Raw genomic sequence first — 18,515 nt, 5'->3', positions numbered from 1 at the left:
TGGCAGAGAGACCTGGGTAATAGTAAATAAAAAGTTCTGTAAAGTGTCCATATGCGTCTCCGGTTGACAAGCAGAAGGGGAAAATCAAATGGAGGCCATGCCCTGTCGTGTCCCATGAGAGTCCGAGTTCGCGCGCGTCAACTCCTCCAGAAATGCTGGCCGTGTGCGTCCATATCGTCTGGAAGGGAACTCGACTCCCCAGCCTTATGCAAATATGTCGTCGTATCAAGCTTGGACGTTACCATCGATTGACTCATTAAGAATCAGTGCGTCCCATTCCTTGACTCTCCCATATTCTTCTCTTCATGGACGTCCCTTGCCCCGAACATCCCGCTCTGCAACGCCACAGGTCCAAAACCTCACATTATCACGCACTTGGAGCAGCATCCTGCCTCGGCATCATTATCGCTGACATCCATCGGCTTGACGGCACCGTTTGGCGCAGAAGCACCACTGCCGGTCGAGTATCCTTGCATTTCCCGGTTGAAGCGTCGGATTTCGCGGACGATATCGTAGAATGCCTTGTCAACGTTGATCCGAGACTTTGCTGATGTCTCGATAAACTTGCAGCCGAATGACCTTGCCAGGTTCTCGCCCTCTGCGACGGATCGTTAGCAAAAGAATGGTCTGCGCGCGAACATGCTGCGCGGAACAAGGCGACATACCCTGCCTGGTAACTTCTCGTTCGCCCTCCAGATCGCACTTGTTGCCCACGACGACCATGGGGAAGTAGTCCTTATCCTTGACTCGCAGGATTTGTTGCTGGAAGGTTGTGATTTCTTCGAAACTCTGCCTGGACGTGATGGAGTAAACGAGCAAAAACCCCTCGCCTGTCCGCATGTATTGCTCTCGCATGGCAGAGTACTCTTCTTGGCCGGCGGTATCAAGAACATCAAGCAGCGCGACCTCGTCGTCAATGACGCATTGCTTTCGGTAGGAGTCTGCGACAAGCGGTCAATTGATGCAGCCGGTGGGGACTAGATTGGTCTGCGACGTACCCTCGATTGTTGGGTCGTATTCATCGACGAAATGACTTTGAATCAATTGAATCGTAAGACACGATTTACCGACGCCACCTCCGCCGACAACCACCAATTTGTACTCTCTCAGAAACTGCTGGCGACAATGGTCAGCGTGTTCGGCGCAACGTATTGAGGCGCCATTGGGAACGGGTCATGGTCGACACGGGAGCTGGCAAGGGATGGTGCATGGACGGTGAGGCGTACCTTGGAAGCCATTGTAGCTGCGATAAGAGAGATCGAGACGACCCGGGATTGTAGTATCGACAGAAACCGAAACTAGTTGTCTTTTATGAACAGAATTGCCGGAGCAACTGAACAATGATGAGATGTTGCCGAATGGTGGTGCGTTTGGCTTTCCGGTTAGAAGACGGAGTCGGGACGCTCTAGTGTGGTGGTGCTTGTTTGAAGAAGAGACGGCGATCCCAGTCCAAGTTCCAGCGCCAAGCTGGGAGTCAAAACACCCAAGTTCGTCCCGGGGGGGAGGGGAGGTCGGCCACAGGTCGATCAATTGGGGAGACGGGTCGTGGAGGCTCGATTATCGATCGCGAGAAACGCAGTGGTGTTTGTTGGCCAAAGCGAAAGGAAGGCGATGGAGAGTCGAGAGTCGAGGATTGTCACGGCAGTTCTGATGCGCGGGAAGGTTGGCAAGGAGTAGGAGTAGGCAGGAGAAAGAATTAAAATGGATGGCGTGGGTACGCCAGATTGAGGTGTGGTGTGTGGGTGCAGCGGTGGGCGCCCTGGGAAATGGAAACGGAAGTGATTGCAGGTTCCAGGTTCCAGTTGCAGGCGGCGGCAGCGGCAGCGCCAGCAAGAGCAAGAGCAAGAGCAAGAGCAGCTCCCACACCCCGTCCTCCCAGGGCTGGGCTGCTTTGCCGTCTGGCCTGTCCTGCCTGTCTGTCCTGCCTGTCTGTCTGGCTGGCTGCTCGCTAGCGCTAGGAACGCTTTGTCCACCACATGGGGCGCTCAGGACGTTGGAGCATGTACCCTGGGTACCCACACCTGGGGGACCCTCCTGGGCACGCTGGGGTACTTCTCACAAAGATGAGCCGAGAATGCTACCAGAGCTGCAGGGACGGGAGCTGTGATTGGCTTCCAGGAGTTGGGGCCACTGGAAGGCAGCCAGGTACACAGTGCGGATCGGCCTGTCGGTATGATGGAGTCCCAAATTGAATACTCCGTACTTTGATTAGGCCTCAGTCACGCTCGCCCGAACCGGTAGCCATGGGGTGCACCGCGATGTGCGCAGTGCCAAGTGCTCATCGGTCCCTGATATAGGTAGCATATGACGGTAGATGGTGGACCAGCTCGTCATTCGGAGGCATGCTCACGAAGCAAGGAGCACAGTCCGACTGGGGGCAATAGAGACGGGCTTGCTATAGCTGCACGGAGTACAGCTAGGAACGGTACAGCGCCAGCTCGAGCCTCTCTTTCTCTGCCCACTGGAAACTGTGACCTTCAACTCCCCTACTACAGACTGAGTTAGTATTTGCCCGTTGTTCACACCCCTCCGGCTCGCATCACAAGTACTCCGTGGTCATGGTGAGCTTCTCGGCGCTGAGGAAGCCCAAGCCCCCGAAAGGCGGGTGGCAGAGGACAAGACAAGAATATCACATCGCATGCCGGGCGGGATCGCCTTCCTGCGCACTGGATGTGACCCCCTTGGACTTCAAAAGGATCGTACAGTTGGCTTCTTGAGCCTCACAGGGCCTCACAGGGGGCTCACCTCATCCCACCAACACGGCCCCTTGGCGTAAAGGTCTGCCTGTGTGGCTATTTCTGCAGTCGTGCAGTCGGAAGGAATATTCTCGATCTTTACCAGGCTGAAAAGCAAGCTGAGGACGGCGCTGCGACCCTCCAGGGTTGCAGTTCGATGCTAGTCTGCCTCACATACCTCGGTAGCTGCCTTGGTAACTGGGCTGGCTGGCTGGCTGGCTGGCTGGCTGGCAAGATCTGACGACAGTTGCTGCCGGACCCCTCTGGTCTAGCCAAATCCGCACACCCAGCATCTTCATGTGCATGTTGAGCGAGGTTGTGCGAGCAAGCACAGCTACACCATCAGGTCTCGCCGCAATAAAAATAGGCTCCACGCGGGAGACGACAGCTCCTGGAGTATCACCAACACAGCCCGTGTCACGGCTGTTGCACCTCGTCCCGAGAGGTGTCCAGAGCGCCATAGCCTGTACAGTGGAGAAGACACAAGAGCCGCGATGCGAATGGCTTTGCCTCTGTTCAAACTCCCGGCCCGCCCGCCCGCCTGGCAGACGGTGACATTGGCAGTAGCAGTGGCAATTGCAATGACAATAGCAGAGACAATGACAGCGCTCGGAGCAAGGCCACAAACATCAGCAGCGTATCAAAGCGCGCTCTGTAGGCTCTCGTCACCGCGGTACAACACCAATGTCTTGCAGGACGGAGACGGTGGTGTCGGAACCAAGGTGTAGGTTTGCATCCGTGCCACCGCTCCAGCAGTTCAACCCAACGCATGTCGAGGCCGCATTGCTGTCAAGCTCCTGGGCTTCTTCTGCAATTCGTCATGATGACGGCCGCGAAATCTAGGGCCCGCGCAGCCAGGGGCGGACATAGGACTGATTATGTACAAAGTCTACCTTGGTTTGGCTGGGTGATCATGCAGAAAACATCCTGTCTGTTGAAACTGATCCCATTGTGATGCACACATATCTTGTTGTGCAACCAGCCTTTCTCCCTCTGATCGCCGCGCTCGTGCAGCTCCCAATAAATAGCCAGCCCAGCCCAGCCCCTTATCAGGCTGGTGCCTTGTTCAGCCGCCGGGCTGCTCAGGTTGCGTGATATGGAAATGAGAGCGGACACAGGCCAATTTCACCGCCGCCAATCGTGATGAGGAGCTGTCGCCCAGCACCAGAAAAACTTCCTGGGGTTCAATGTCGCCCGAGTCCACAACGGTCGGATTGCCCTGGCCTGCCCTGGCCTGCCCTGGCCTGCCCTGCGCTCGGCCGTCGGCTGGCAATGCCGAATCGAAACAGACTCGGACCTCCAAGTATGGACCATGCTGGCCCGTGAAGTTCAGCAAAGTTTAGAGTGCCAAAGCCCTCGAGATCGATGCTGGCTTGGGCAACCACCTCCAACTCGGAACACCACCATCCTTTCCTCCCTCATCATAGGCAGGCTTCGGGGGCTGTCTGAGATCCACCGCCCAGCCCATCCACGTGGCCGGCCTGCCCATCGTCAAGGATAGTGTCTTGCTTCTGCATGGCTAGTTGCAGTTTCCGGCATGCAAGAGCTGGAAATAGAGAGGCAGAACAAAACCATGATTGACACTACAAGTTACACTCGTGCGCCGGACCAATCCGCGAACCTGGCGCGGTACTCCTCACCTGCAGAGCACTATGTCATCAGCCTTCCCGGAGACCTCACTCGGAAAAGAATAAAGCCAGGCTTCCTGAACCCTGGACACCGCTCCCGGGACGCTAGCGGACAGAGCTGTCGGTCGCTACGTGTCTATTTAGCTTGTGTCCCCTCCCAAAGATGGGTACTCCTACTGTGCTGGACATACTATGTATACAAGCACAGGAAGAGGAGTCAGGGGAGAGGAGAGTGTGCCCCACCCCGCCCAATCTTACTGAGATGAGACCAAACGGCTTAGTCTATAATTCGACAACCACACCGGGCACCCGACCAGGCCAGGGTGCTCTCACGATTGGGGACCAAGCAACCCGGCTATGTGCCTGGAGCTTCATCTTTAGTCGCCTCAGGTTTGGTTTGATATCACGGTTGCTTGGGTGTCCCTTCCCAAGCTTCCCGTCAGGGGTGTGGTTTTCAACGGCGTGCACGGCGATAACGAGCCAGAGAATCAGGACTTCGGAAGGAAAGGAGCTCCCCTAGCTTGACGAGGGTGGCATCGGAGCACAGGTTCATCACACAACCCAATGCGGGCGTCTTGGACTTGGGCCGCCAACACCAATCTTTTGATGGCCTCTCCTAATCACCCGTGGGCCGGAGCGCGGCTGCTTGTGGGAAAATCCCCAGCTGGGTATATGCATGTGCCTTCTCGGGCCACGACTCGAGACCGGTTTAGCGACGGGCACGCATGGCATCCATAGCTGGTCAGACTGGTATCACCTCTCGGGGCAGCCTGCCCAACGCTGCTCACACCATGAGGATTGATCTAGTGTCTCCCTTGATAGGCTCGGGTACGTATGAGCGCCTTTCCGATCTGTTGGAACCGTACGATGCTCGATCTGGGCCGATTGTTGATTGAAAACGCTCACCGAAATCCGTGACCCTTTGGTCGAGGCTATTCGTTCTGCTCCTACGGAGGTTCTGTCCCTACTCGAATCGGAAATCTTCCGACAGACCGACGCTTTACCGCGACCTGCCTCGTCTCCGGTGGCCCTGACCATTTGGGAAAATTCGGGGGCTTTCGACAATCTTGCCCACAGCATCGACAAATTTTCTAGAAGAAAGTGGGTACACTAACGGGAAGTCTCAGCAACGGATACCTCAAGCTTGTTGTGCTAGGGTGTTTGATCCACAGCAGGGGTTCAACATAAACTGTAATGAGCTCTGGCGACCAAGCTCTTGGGCCGGACACCAAATTTGCGTCCATGCCCATTCTGACATCTGGTCCAAGCAAGAGCTTGTCGAGAGACACCATGCCAAGCTTGAGTATCCGGGGCTGGGACCTCCGATGGACATCAACGGTTTCTCTTCAAAATATATCTGATATTCGTTGCGACGCTTGGGAGTCTGGCTTGAAGCTTTGACTACTCAGATGGCGGCAGGTACGGGACAGAGACGGCCTTGTGGTTCACAGAGCCCCGAGAGCATCATCCCGGCATCCAGCTAAAGCACCAAATGCTGACCCGTCCCGGCACATTGTCACTCCGTCTCGGATCCCATCGTTCGGACATCAGGTGGATCCTATCGTATGTGATGGTGCGCTCGCAGCCAGACTGTTTCAACGGCTCGTCGATGGATCTGCCGGACAGATCGCACAATTCTAACCAGTTTGAATGCTTTGGAGATGCGTTGATTGTACCATGAACGGTGTCTCTAATCGCTGCCTCTACTGATGATCCCGGTCTCTACTCAGCTGTCGCTAGGCAAATCGTCGTCCTCGCCTTCAACCTGTACAACCCGGCCATTGACATTTCGAGCCACCTCATCCTTGATACTGTCCAGGAACGCCTCGTCTTTGCCAACCAAAGTCACCGTGTTCCTCTTCTTCTCCCATCGAGGATAAGACCCCACCTTTACGCCTTGCGGTTCAACCTTGGTGGCCAACTCGGTTAAGTAAGTAGCCACGGCACTCTCGGCCATTGGCGTGGATATAAGGACCCTGTGTATGCCTTTCCCCTCGGGATCAACAAGGCGCGGTAGGATATACGGTTTCAAGCCATCCAACAGTCCCTCAACTAGATTAAGACGGACTTGTGATCAGTGGCAGGCCGGCTACACATTCAGGCAGTATAGAGACTTACACAGACGAGGGACACCTGGAAGAATATGAATGTTTCCGTTCACTACTGCAACCGGAACCCACAGGTCTTCCCGTGGAAAGATGAACTGCTTCTCGAGGGGAACAGAGTCCTCCGTCGGAAGCTCGACCATCCTGAGCTTCGCCTTCTTGGCAGGACTGTCTTCGTCCCAGTTGAAGGCTGGTTGGGATGAGTGGGGCCGAGACAGCTTCTTCATCCGTTGGTATGCCTCCTCGTACAGCTTGACCTTGAGCCCGAAGGCTTTGGCTATGGACTGATAGGTGATATCATCATGCCTATACCGATATTAGCAAGCTGGGGCTCCAATAAGGAGTCACTCGGCAGGAATGCTCACGTCGGGCCAATGCCACCACTTTCGAGTCGACTTGTCAGCAGCATATTCCGTCTTCGGCTTCTAGGCATTGGGACGGCCAAACACTTCTTTGCTCGGATTCTCCCCTCACCTGGTAACGACAAAGTCATATTTGTCACTCATCCTGCGGACGGCCTCGATGATTTCTGACTCATCGTCCTCTATGACTTCAACCCGCTTGAGTTGCTGCGTTGCAACACTCAGCAGAGTCCACAGCGCGAGAAGCCACACACAACACTTACAATGCCCAATGAGAAACAAAAGTTTGCCATGTAGTTCGAGTTACTCTTGATTTCCAATACTTAGCAGGTTTCTCAAAGGATACTATATGTACACGACTCACATCTTTGGTCTGTGTAGATAACAACCATCACGCGTCAGCTATAGGGCCCAGATACTGCCGATGGGTCGTTCAGGATTAACGTGCCTTGCCCCCAAGCACCTCATCACCAATGATCAGGCATGCTGCGGTGTGAATCGTCCGCGCAAAGTTCTGTTCCGCGGTAGACATGATTATCTGTGGACGTACTCCGGCCGATACGACGGGAGTTGTACCGGCGTAAGCGAACTGAGCGGCTGGTCTAGAGAGGTGACGCGCAAGCTGGGAGACGCGGGAGAACATGAAGAAGACTGTTGATCCAGACTGAAATCAAAGTACCTGCTGTATTCAGGACTTGTTCTCCGAGAGGGCAATGGCTCACCGAAATACCCCAATCACAGTCTGCGTCGACGCGTTGCAAGGAGGCATTTGCTGAGGTCATTCCGTCATAGAGACTCTGTGAGAGTTCAATGCGGTGGGCCCCGAACACCGGCACCGCTCTCGGCTTGTCCCTGGCTTCCGACGGGGGCGGGGCAGCGGTAGCGGGGCTGACCTTGCTCTGGTGGCTCCCGACGCCTGGAACCAAGCTCGCTGTTCGACCTCAGACCATCGCAGGCAGAGCCTACAATACAGCACCCCGAATTTGGTATCGATATCGACTTTTGCACATTAACAAGGGCTCTTATTATTGCAGCACACACACACACACCAGACACCATGGTATGGAGTTTTTCGACCCGCGAGACCACACCTCCATGACTGAGCCCTGACTGACTAGTTCCAACGCTGCGCAGAGCTCCGAAGCAAGGTTGTACACCTTCTCCCAGGACACCAAAGACCACCTGCGCAAGTTCCGTCTTGGGACTTCGAGGTCGAACGATGCACAAGCTGTCATTTGTATGTACGTCTCTATAAAACGCCGTCGCTGTGCGCCTCTCCATCTGCAGCTGGCGGTGCTAGGAAAAGGTGGAAGCTGACATGGCTTCCCGGCGCAGACATGATCGATAAAGCGACCAAGGAGATCAAGCAAGACGATGAAAAGACTGTTTACAAGAGCCTCGAGGAGATTGGCGACGACCTCCCGGACCACTCGCCCAGATTTGTGCTTCTGAGCTACCCAATGACCTTGGTACGAACCCCCATTTGTGATGCCCGTGCGGGTGAATAGGATCTGAATAACTTACCTATCCGCGCAAGCCCTCTGGACGGCAATCGGTCCCCTACGTGCTGCTGTTCTACCTCCCCGTCACCTGCAACAGCGAGCTTCGCATGCTCTACGCTGGCGCCAAGGAGCTGTTTCGGAACACGGCCGAGGTCAACAAGGTGATAGATATCGCCTCTGTTGACGATTTGGAGGACATCCCTGAAAAGCTTGGTGCCGCCTAAATCACAAGGCTGTTTGACAGGCAATCCCGAATATGAAAAGAAGGGAAAGCCGCTAGGACCCTGTTATGCTGGAAGAAACGGACGGCACCACGCAGGATGGTTGCCAACGAGCTCGTCAGGAAACCTTGTCGCGATGCAGACAAAACATATGCATGTCGCATAATATCGGGGTATCACGCGGTTGTTTCTTGATCGACGTCTAGTCCTCGGGAAAGAGGCTCTCAGTGTCTATCGCTATCTGGGAGGCCACGCCTCTCACCACCTTCTGGATCGCCTTGCAGGCTGGACTGTCGGGAAAGGAGTCGAAGTAGCTCTCTCCGTAGTCGCCAGCCATACCAATGCGAGGGTCCAAGGGCACGGCGCCGAGATATGTAATGCCGATCTCTTCTGACAATGCCTTGCCACCCCCCGACGTCGCCTCGAACACCTGGCTCTCCTTTGTGCACTTCGGGCAGACGAAGCCTGCCATGTTGTCGACCAAGCCCAGTATCTTAATGCCCGCCTTCTGACAAAAGTCAATCTCTTTCCGCACATCTAGCAGTGATACCTCGTTCGGAGTCGTGACGATGATTGCGCCGTCGATGCCGCTTTCCTTCAGGTAGGAGTTTACGCTCAGGTGCTCGTCGCTCGTGCCGGGGGGCGTGTCGACCAGTAGCAGATCGAGCTCGCCCCAGTCAACGTCCTTCAGGAACTGCTTGATCAGGCCGTTCTTCTTGGGCCCGCGCCATATTATGGCGTCGTCCTTGTTTGGCAGCATGAATTGTATGCTCATGACCCCGAGGTTGTCCATCACCCACACGGGCGACCAGCCCGAGTTGCTGATGTGTATTGTCTCGTTCTCGGCACCCATCATCTTGGGTATGGATGGCCCGCAGATGTCTGTATCCATGATTCCAATGGTGCTGTCGGGGTTCAGCGCGAATGCGTGTGCGAGTAAACTTGTGAACGTCGATTCTGGAACGCTTCAAGTCAGCATGTGCCGTTCGGCTGAGTGAACAGGCTGGGCGGGGACGCGACGTACTTCCAACACCTCCCTTGCCACTCAGGACCAGCACCCGGTGCTTCACTCCCGCCAGGCGTTGTGATATCAAGGGTATGTCTGGGTCGGGGCCCTTTGGCGCGGAGGCGCATATCTTCTGGTTCGGGCAACCGGCGCATGAGTCTGCGGTGCCAGCTGCGTCGGACTCGGGTCCCGGACAGTGTTCTGGCTCGGGGGCGACTAATGAGGGCTTCGTTTTGGCATGATTCTTGAGGACGTCTTGGACGGCTTCTGGCTCTTCTAGAGAGGGCGCCATGGTGTTGAGTATGACGGCGGTTGCTCGGGTGGTGGATCTTGGAGACGTTGCGGAGCGTTTAGGCCCTCTAAGTACATACTCCAGCGGCGATTTTCAATCCAGTCCAGCATGATGATTGATAATGCTGCCGCTGCCGAGATCGGTCCCATTTAAGCTCGAGTTGGTCCAGGCCCTTTTAGTTCCCCCGGCACCTACTGTACAGTACCTAGGCCTAGGTAGTCTAGATATTATCTCCACCTACTGTACAACAAAAAGTGATCAGATCAATAACATACTATTTGGTCCTCTCGAGCATCCGTGCTTGAGTTAAATGGTGTCTTCCTATGTCGAGATTACATACATCAAGTCCCAGCCGCCCCCGCCCCCCATCCAAGTTTGTTAGTCTGACCCTGGGCGCTTTTTCATTTACAGTACCCAACAGTGGGTAATAAGCAGACGGCGTAGTCCCATTTCAGGGGTGGGCCGTGGCCCGTGAGCCGTTGTGTTTGTGCATGGCCCATGCACCTGCACCTGCACCTGCAGGGATCCACCTCACTGAGGCTGGCAACGCTGATGGTCCCTGGCTTTTTGGGAAGGCACGATGCGGCGCGTCCACGACGTGCCTCCCATGATAATCACCTAGTTGGGATCTCAACTGATGCCTGGAAAACGAGCCAATTCTTTCAAGTTTCTGTTTGCATGTTCCTCGGACCCTGAACCGGCACTCGAGCAGTCGAGCCTCATCAAGGCTCCCTGTACCATGCGCTGCATTGCAAACACGCGTTGAAGCTGGACGACTACTGACACTATCACTTATTCCATCCTTGCACCTCAAGGAATTAACTGTCTCCACCACTGAAGTCCAGTGGCAGCCGGAACGACCAGCCTCTGGAACCACAAACGCTGTGTTTCACTGCCATAAGATCTCCTTCAAGTCCTTGGTGTGGTCTTGTCCAGCCACGCCCGGCGCCTGGCTTATTATTCCTTCAACCACATCGCGCATCATTCATGATGATGGTGCCCGGGGCGAGGAGGAAGCTGCAGAACTTCATCCAGAAGCATGAGGGTGCCATAGCAGTCAATCCTCATGCGCCGGGTAGTCCCCCCCTCCAGGCAGTCACTCAGACGGCTGGCCCTGCCGCCTCGCCCCTGATCTCCCGTCTGGATCGTCAAGCCGCCGCCGACGCCCTCAACCCAATGCAGGTTTCCAAGCCATCGGGCCTGGGAGAGAGTGTGCAGCTTTCTCTTGGTCCACCCCAAGCCGATGATCTGATCGAGCGGCAAAGAAATGACGGTGGAGGGGCAATGCCCGGCTGGGAATCGGTGCCGGAGGAGCTGCATGAGGAAGGCGGGCTGCGAGAGCAATGGGATGAACAATCCAACATCAACTCCTTATTCTCCGAAAGCGAGCTCGTCCGGCCAGCATCATCGCAGTACCCTAATCATCATGGCGATCATGAAGACGATGCTAGCTCTGATGTCGTCGACAACCGTCAACCTCCGCGACGAGGTCGGAACGCCCACCGGAGTGCTGAGAGTGCCCCGATTTTTGAGTACCAGAATGGTCAATTGGTGGTTCCTTCAGTTCAAGGAAAGGGATTTAGCACCAGCATGATAACCCATGCACCGACAAACCCCAGAGCAGACGCACCTCGATTTCGAAGAAACCCTTTTGGCAGCACGTCAGACGAGTCGAGTCCCCGGCCTCAGAGAGAGCCTTCGTTCTTGCACTCAGCCTTTCCCGTTCGTGGAACTGAGGAGCTTAAGAGACCTCCTCGCTTCGAACGGTCTTCGCTTCCTAAGGAAACGTCGAGGCGAATTTCTCCCGAAAAGTACAACAACGCTCGTGATGCCATCCAACCTGACGTATACTTCCCGCCTGCCAAAGAGTTCGCTCCCGGTGCCCGGCGCCCAACCGGATTCCAGACTATCGGAAACCCTGCTCTAGACTGGGATGCAGATGATAGTGACATCCATTCCCAAGGAGATGATTTCCCAGATCAGGACCAGCAGCACACCCCAAAGGCAACCCGGCAACGCGTTGTACCCGATGATGCGACAGTGGTACTCAACCCACCAAAGCCTGTGGTGGCGCAGAAACCTCAGAAAACGGTCACAATACAAGATGACGCCTTGCTAGGAAGTCCCATCCGTGAGGCCCTTCTCGGTCAACGGATTTCCCCGGCCAAAAAGCGACTTCGTGGCATCGATTATGACGAGGAAGTTTTGCGGAAAATGAACTTTGCGGATTTACAGAACGAACCCTTCGATCATGATCCCACCAGACAAGTAATAACGTCACCAGCGAAACCTCCGGCTAACAACCTCAACGACCGACTCGAGTTCTACAGAAGCAAGGACGAGGAATCTCAGGGTCAGCTCTTCACCCAGATGGCCGTGCGCGAGTGGGATGACAGCGGCGACTGGTTTCTGGAACGATTCAGCAACATTGTCACGAAGATGAAAGAGGCGCGTCAGGCGAAGCGCAAGATCGTTGAGCAGTACGAGACTCAGATTTCAGAGCGCGAGGAAGAAGTACGCCGCAAGAAAGAGAACATAGACCGCAAGCTGTCCAAGCTGAAGCATGACAGCAGTGCGATGTTGAAGGGCAGCGAGTCCAGTGATTAGGGAAGAGGGCAGCGTACTCTTCTGCCCCATGCACCTTTGCCTCTTGGTGGCTCAAGAATATCTGGGCGTGGCGGATTTCTCTTCAGTCTGGGCTTGGTTGAAACAGTGAAGGGTTGAGTGCGTATGACACGGTACAGCGAGAGCAATCTCAGAGGGCACCGCAGATTGCTTTGAGCTTAGCCACAACATGCAGAGGCGATACCAGATGAACTAAAGCCAAAAAGAATAATGCTGATAGCACCAATGATACCATTTTGTTTGCTGGTTGACTAAGTATATGTGGAAAGGTGTCTGCATCAGACTTCGAAGACACAGTGAGAAAATCGAAAATCGTTCGCGCTCTCCTCGCGATCTTTGAAGTAGAACCAAGGCATCCCATGATCCACTGGCCAGATCCCTGGAATAAGCCGATGCGGAAACAAGTTTTCGAGGAAGTTCCATTGAGGTTCTCACATGAGCACTAGATGACCAACTTGTCGATGACACTCCTGTCCTTACCTACGGTCAGCTGCAACTGACAGCCCTTGCGGTCCACAAATATTCCTTTCCTGACCGCGTCCGAAAACAGCTCATATGCCGGATAATAGGCGTCCACGAACTTGACCACCTGCTCATCCGTCATGCCAGACCCCTTCTCCTGCCTCAGTTGCCGTTCCTGTTGCAGTCTCCAGTCATAGACATACTCCGTGTTCTCGGCATCGATATGAATGAACGCATCGAACAGGTCAGTCACAATGTCGTACCCCTTCAGCTGATCGTTGACAAAGAACAGGTCCTCGAGCTTGTGGCTGTGCAGCGTCCGACTAGGTGCTCTCCACTTGGCCTCGATGACATCGTGGGCGATACTCCTGAACCCGACACACCATCCCTCGAGCAGCACGACCTGCACGGTGGGCTGGCCGGGCTGGTTGACTGGGATCCAGGCTGACTTAGGCGAGCGGTCTCCCAGCCCGTTGAAAGCAGACTTGTCGTACTGTGGGATGTGGGTGGGCTGGGCTTTGACCAGCGAGGTGAAGACGTCCCGCATGAGCTCGGTGTCGTGCGTGCCTGGCTCGCCCCTGCACTGCACCAGGGCGTTGTCCGGGTGGGCGGCGGCGAGGTCCAGCTGGTCCTGGTGGCGCAGGTAGAAGTCGTCTATGCTGACGACGATGGTCTGCAGCATCTCCCGCTGCTGGAGGGTCTCGGCGAGGGCCTTGACGAGGGTGGTCTTGCCCACGCCCTGGACCCCGTTCAGCCCTATCACGAACGGCCTGCTCTCATTGCCGCCGGCAGATTGTTGCGCCTGGTGGGCTTTGAGGCGCTCGAGGACTATCAACCAGTCAGTCACTTGCCTTTATATGTAGAAGTATCTCCCGAGAAAGGAGAGTGGCACATACTGAAGGGGATACACTTTGGAGACTTGTCGTCGATAATTCGCGACTGCAGGGGCACGTCTGGAGTACTCGCCATGGTGCCTGAGGACTTCAGAGGGTTGATGGAGTCTATGATAATTCAACGCGCGGGCAAATTGGCAATTATTTGGTTCGTTCGAGTGAGTGGATCATATATTGATATTCCGGCCTTTCGAAACACCGTAAAATACCCGGCACTTGGTGATGTTGACTGCAGACGACAGGTCTCCACATTAGTCGCAGTTTCCAGCTCTTGAGAGCCTCGCTTGTCTCCTTCCGGCACCGGAAGGTGATTGAATTGGCACAGCTATGTGCCGCCCGTCCGTCATAATTCGGGGTCAAGGTCGTACAAGAAATTGAGGCTTCATTCTTCATCCAAGTTGACTTCTCCTAACCAAGCCGTAGCCGCCATCACGACTCGCTAGACAGAATCTTGGGGTAGGATGCCACATGCGTTGTAGCCATCCAAAATGTCAAGACTAGCCAGGATGACCTCATTTCCCCAGAGACGCTACAGTGAGTAAGTACAGTGCGTGATTGAATTCTGGTAGTAAGCAGCTGGCGATTAAAGCATGTGAAAAGGGTGTCATGAGGAAGACGGACCATCGCCCAGAACGGCTTGGGCCGGCTTTTCCCCACGGGCCCCTCGGTAAATCGGATTCCCTTTCTGGAGCCGTGTGCACAGGGTTCAGAGCCGAGGCTCATTGCAACGGCTTGCCGACTCTCATACCACAAGATTGCTGGATTCCTTGACGTCCTCAACTCGTGCGTGTCTCTTCAGACTTCTACTTTCTCTCTGCCCCATCTCCCTTATTGCCGCTACTTACTGATCGATTCTCGCCCCTTACGACTCTTCCACAAGCTCAAGCAACCAGTGTCAATCCAATATGGCGGGCCAATTAAGGTATGACGGCCAGGTTGTGGTCGTCACAGGCGCTGGAGGTGGTTTGGGAAAGGCATATGCCACATTCTTCGGCTCCCGAGGCGCCAGCGTCGTCGTGAACGACCTGGGCGGATCTTTCAAGGGCGAAGGCAATTCCTCAAAGGTGAGAACCTGCCAAGAGTCACATTCGTCCCTGCAGTAATCGCTAGGACTTGCACGGCGAGTTCTTTCTTTTCCCTTAGCTGACCTTTTCTTCCTACCAGGCCGCCGATGTAGTCGTCGATGAAATAAAGAAGGCCGGCGGCAAGGCCGTCGCAAACTATGACTCCGTAGAAGACGGTGACAAGATTATCGACACCGCGATCAAGAGCTTTGGTCGTATCGATATTCTGATAAACAACGCCGGTATCCTGCGAGACGTCAGCTTCAAGAATATCAAGGACCAAGATTGGGACCTCATTTTCAAGGTCCACGTCAAGGGCGCCTACAAATGTGCTAGGGCAGCATGGCCACATTTTAGGAAACAGAAATACGGTCGTGTCATCAACACGGCGTCAGCTGCTGGCTTGTTTGGCAATTTTGGCCAGACAAACTACTCAGGTGAGAAAGTCTTCCGCACCATAGGATGAATCCTCTTGACTGACTTTCTGCAGCTGCCAAACTGGCTCAGGTTGGCTTCACCGAGACGCTGGCCAAGGAGGGCATCAAGTACAACATCTTGTGCAATGTGATCGCCCCCATCGCAGCTAGCCGAATGACCGAGACCATCATGCCCCCAGATATCCTTGAGCTCATGAAGCCCGAGTGGGTTGTGCCTCTGGTTGCTGTTTTGGTCCATAAGGACAACACGACCGAGACCGGCGGAATCTTCGAGGTCGGCGGTGGCCACATGGCCAAGCTCAGGTGGGAGCGCTCTAGCGGCCAGCTCCTCAAGTGTGATGACAGCTACACCCCTGGGGCCGTTTTGAAGAAGTGGGACCAGGTTATCGACTTCTCCAAGCCGCAATACCCAACCGGGCCCAACGACTTCGTGAGCTTGCTGGAAGAGTCTCAGAAGCTTGGCCCCAACGAGGCAGGAGAGAAGCTTGACTTCTCCGGACGTGTCGCACTGGTGACCGGAGGAGGCGCTGGGTGAGTAGACTTCTTGCGACGTGTCCGGCATGGAGCTAATAATGTATCAGCATTGGTCGCGCTTATTCACTGGCTTTTGCGAAGCTTGGAGCTGCCGTTGTCGTCAACGACCTCGTCAACCCAGATGATGTGGTCAACGAGATCAAGAAGCTGGGTGGCAAGGCTGCAGGCGTCAAGGCCTCAGCTGAAGATGGCGATGCTGTCGTGAAGGCTGCTATCGATGCCTTTGGCCGCATTGACATTGTCATCAACAATGCAGGCATCCTGCGGGACAAGTCATTCCACAACATGGACGACAGCCTCTGGGACCCTGTGATGAACGTTCATGCTCGCGGAACTTACAAGGTCACCAAGGCTGCATGGCCATACATGCTCAAGCAAAAGTACGGTCGTATTATCAACACTACTTCCACGAGTGGTATCTACGGCAACTTCGGACAAGCCAACTACTCCGCAGCAGTAAGTTTCCGTCAGCTCTGTGCGGCTGTGATTTTGCAAACTAATAAACATTTTAGAAATGTGCAATTCTCGGTTTCTCACGCGCTCTTGCACTTGAAGGTGCCAAGTACAACATTTATGTCAACACCATCGCTCCCAACGCTGGCACAGCGATGACCAAGACCATTCTGCCTGAAGAGCTGGTGCAGGCTTTCAAGCCGGAATACATTGCGCCGGTGGTTGTCGCTCTGTCCAGTGACAAGGTCCCCAAGAACCCAACCGGAGGTTTGTACGAAGTGGGTAGCGGATGGGTCGGCGCGACCAGGTGGCAGCGAACCAACGGTCACGGCTTCCCTACAAATGTGCCACTCACTCCGGAAGAGGTCCTGAAGAACTGGAAGGATGTTGTCACCTTTGACAGCCGGGCCGACCACCCCGACAAGACCCAGGCCAGCTTGGAGAAGATCATGGCGAATGCTGGGAACAAGGCAGGAGGAGGTGCTAAGGTATGAGCCTCTTCCAGTTCACCTGCGCTCCATCGATGTACTCTGTTTTGGATAGCATAGTGTAAACAATACAAGCTGGTAGACATTCTGACATATCTCCAGAGTGATGAGCCCTCGGGCGGAAACGAGTACCTGGACGCGATTCAAACTGCACTGAAAGCCGAGTCCCCGGGCACCGAATTCAGTTTTAGCGAGCGTGATGTGATGCTCTACAACCTCGGCGTTGGCGCAAAGAGGAATGACCTCCGCTACGTTTTCGAGGGAGCCGAGGACTTCCAAGTCCTCCCGACCTACGGCGTCATCCCACCCTTCGACGCCGAGACGCCCTTCAGTCTGGACAGCCTCGTCCCTAACTTCAGCCCCATGATGCTCCTCCACGGCGAGCAGTACCTCGAGATCCGGAAGTACCCAATCCCCACGTCGGGTCGACTGCTCAGCTACGCCAAGCTGATCGAGGTTGTCGACAAGGGCAACGCGGCCATCGTCAGGCACGGCGTGACGACGGTCAACGCGGAGACCAAGGAGGAACTGTTCTACAACGAGATGACGGTGTTCCTCAGGGGCTCTGGTGGCTTCGGCGGGCAGAAGAAGCCCACTGACAGGGGCGCCAGCACGGCGGCGAACAAGCCTCCCGGACGGGCGCCGGATGTCGTCGTCGAGTCTAAGACGACAGAGGAGCAGGCTTGTGTCTATCGGCTGAGTGGCGACTATAAGTAAGTGTTTTGATGCTAGATGAGACTTGGGCGCATTAATACTGATGACTATTGAAATAGCCCCCTCCATGTCGATCCCGCCTTCGCCAAGATGGGCGGCTTCAAGGTTCCTATCCTGCACGGCCTCTGCTTCATGGGCGTCGCTGGCAAGGCTGTTTACGAGCAGTAAGTTCACGTCCACACAATTTTATGCCCTTGGTGGGAGCTTTTTCTGATGTAATTGAACTCGTAGATATGGCCCGTACAAGAACATCAAGGTTCGCTTCGCCGGCACGGTGCTGCCGGGCGAGACGCTGGTGACCGAGATGTGGAAGGACGGTAACAAGGTCATCTTCCAAACCAAGGTCAAGGAGACCGGAAAGCTGGCCATCGGCGGTGCTGCGGTTGAGCTTGCTCCAGATGCGAAGGGCAAGTTGTAAAATTCGAGATATCAGCGTAATACCTCGAAGGTGACATGACGGGCGGCGGGTGCTACTAGCTAACGACGAATTTTGTGTGTATGCAGCGTCTCTTTACTTTCTTCGTTTCCTGTACAATGCGAAGCTTCTGCCTTCTTGTCTAGCTAGTATCTTCAAAGGATCCTTCTCGCATTATAGATTGTACGGATACTAAGCTATGAATTGCGCCTTACTATGCTGTGTTTCGTCTACCTCGTCGACTTCTCAACGTGACTGAACTGCTCTAGAGGCCAAGTATGAGAGAATCTGCGTCAAGGATGAAGCACCCCGATAGAGGAGAGGTGCGGGCCTAGTTGAGATTGCTCGTTCTACCAGCTCAGGAGCACATTGTGAGAGTACGGACGAGGTGGATGGATGTCGCCTGTAGGCATCGTGTGTTAAGTCATCAGATGGCTAGGATTTGACTCCGCGGCGCGCGGGCATAAACAAGCCAGCTGTGAGCAGAGAGCAAGGTGGCAGCTGGGAGCGCTTGTCTCGTTCAGGCCCTAGGCTGGAGGCATCATGGCAGTCGACAGGTGATGCGTGGTTCGGCGTTGT

The 18,515-nt window shown here is 54.9% G+C and overlaps 7 protein-coding genes across 7 annotated transcripts; 3 read left to right on the top strand and 4 right to left on the bottom strand.

Annotated features, from left to right (window-relative positions):
* Positions 1-359: 359 nt before the first annotated feature.
* On the bottom strand, positions 360-1,238 carry J7T55_010135 (uncharacterized protein; the record flags this gene model as incomplete). Its single annotated transcript, XM_053131328.1, has 4 exons — positions 360-598; positions 666-941; positions 999-1,113; positions 1,227-1,238. The coding sequence occupies 4 exons, from the start codon at positions 1,236-1,238 to the stop codon at positions 360-362; spliced, it is 642 nt and encodes a 213-aa protein (XP_052990561.1).
* A 4,851-nt stretch (positions 1,239-6,089) lies between these two features.
* J7T55_010134 (molybdenum cofactor synthesis domain-containing protein) lies at positions 6,090-7,612 on the bottom strand (the record flags this gene model as incomplete). The annotated part of the gene is made up of 7 exons (XM_053131327.1): positions 6,090-6,415; positions 6,482-6,774; positions 6,834-6,851; positions 6,943-7,037; positions 7,195-7,203; positions 7,294-7,494; positions 7,553-7,612. 7 exons carry the CDS (start codon positions 7,610-7,612, stop codon positions 6,090-6,092), a joined length of 1,002 nt encoding a protein of 333 aa, XP_052990560.1.
* Positions 7,613-7,887: 275 nt separating this feature from the next.
* On the top strand, positions 7,888-8,556 carry J7T55_010133 (uncharacterized protein; the record flags this gene model as incomplete). The annotated part of the gene is made up of 4 exons (XM_053131326.1): positions 7,888-7,890; positions 7,965-8,067; positions 8,166-8,299; positions 8,368-8,556. 4 exons carry the CDS (start codon positions 7,888-7,890, stop codon positions 8,554-8,556), a joined length of 429 nt encoding a protein of 142 aa, XP_052990559.1.
* Positions 8,557-8,755: 199 nt separating this feature from the next.
* On the bottom strand, positions 8,756-9,851 carry J7T55_010132 (uncharacterized protein; the record flags this gene model as incomplete). Its single annotated transcript, XM_053131325.1, has 2 exons — positions 8,756-9,510; positions 9,578-9,851. The coding sequence occupies 2 exons, from the start codon at positions 9,849-9,851 to the stop codon at positions 8,756-8,758; spliced, it is 1,029 nt and encodes a 342-aa protein (XP_052990558.1).
* A 990-nt stretch (positions 9,852-10,841) lies between these two features.
* On the top strand, positions 10,842-12,458 carry J7T55_010131 (uncharacterized protein; the record flags this gene model as incomplete). The annotated part of the gene is made up of 1 exon (XM_053131323.1): positions 10,842-12,458. One exon carries the CDS (start codon positions 10,842-10,844, stop codon positions 12,456-12,458), a length of 1,617 nt encoding a protein of 538 aa, XP_052990557.1.
* Positions 12,459-12,918: 460 nt separating this feature from the next.
* J7T55_010130 (uncharacterized protein) lies at positions 12,919-13,907 on the bottom strand (the record flags this gene model as incomplete). Its single annotated transcript, XM_053131322.1, has 2 exons — positions 12,919-13,766; positions 13,835-13,907. 2 exons carry the CDS (start codon positions 13,905-13,907, stop codon positions 12,919-12,921), a joined length of 921 nt encoding a protein of 306 aa, XP_052990556.1.
* Positions 13,908-14,736: 829 nt separating this feature from the next.
* On the top strand, positions 14,737-17,939 carry J7T55_010129 (peroxisomal hydratase-dehydrogenase-epimerase; the record flags this gene model as incomplete). The annotated part of the gene is made up of 8 exons (XM_053131321.1): positions 14,737-14,895; positions 14,996-15,332; positions 15,386-15,863; positions 15,914-16,322; positions 16,379-16,807; positions 16,910-17,520; positions 17,581-17,685; positions 17,753-17,939. 8 exons carry the CDS (start codon positions 14,737-14,739, stop codon positions 17,937-17,939), a joined length of 2,715 nt encoding a protein of 904 aa, XP_052990555.1.
* Between the last annotated feature and the right edge of the window lie 576 nt (positions 17,940-18,515).

This window comes from Diaporthe amygdali (assembly GCF_026229845.1).
Source record: "Diaporthe amygdali strain CAA958 chromosome Unknown NODE_26_length_719862_cov_65_716256, whole genome shotgun sequence".
NCBI classification, from domain to species: Eukaryota; Fungi; Ascomycota; class Sordariomycetes; order Diaporthales; family Diaporthaceae; genus Diaporthe; species Diaporthe amygdali.
Note: the sequence above shows the minus strand (reverse complement) of the source record. Positions and strands in the feature narration are given on the sequence as shown.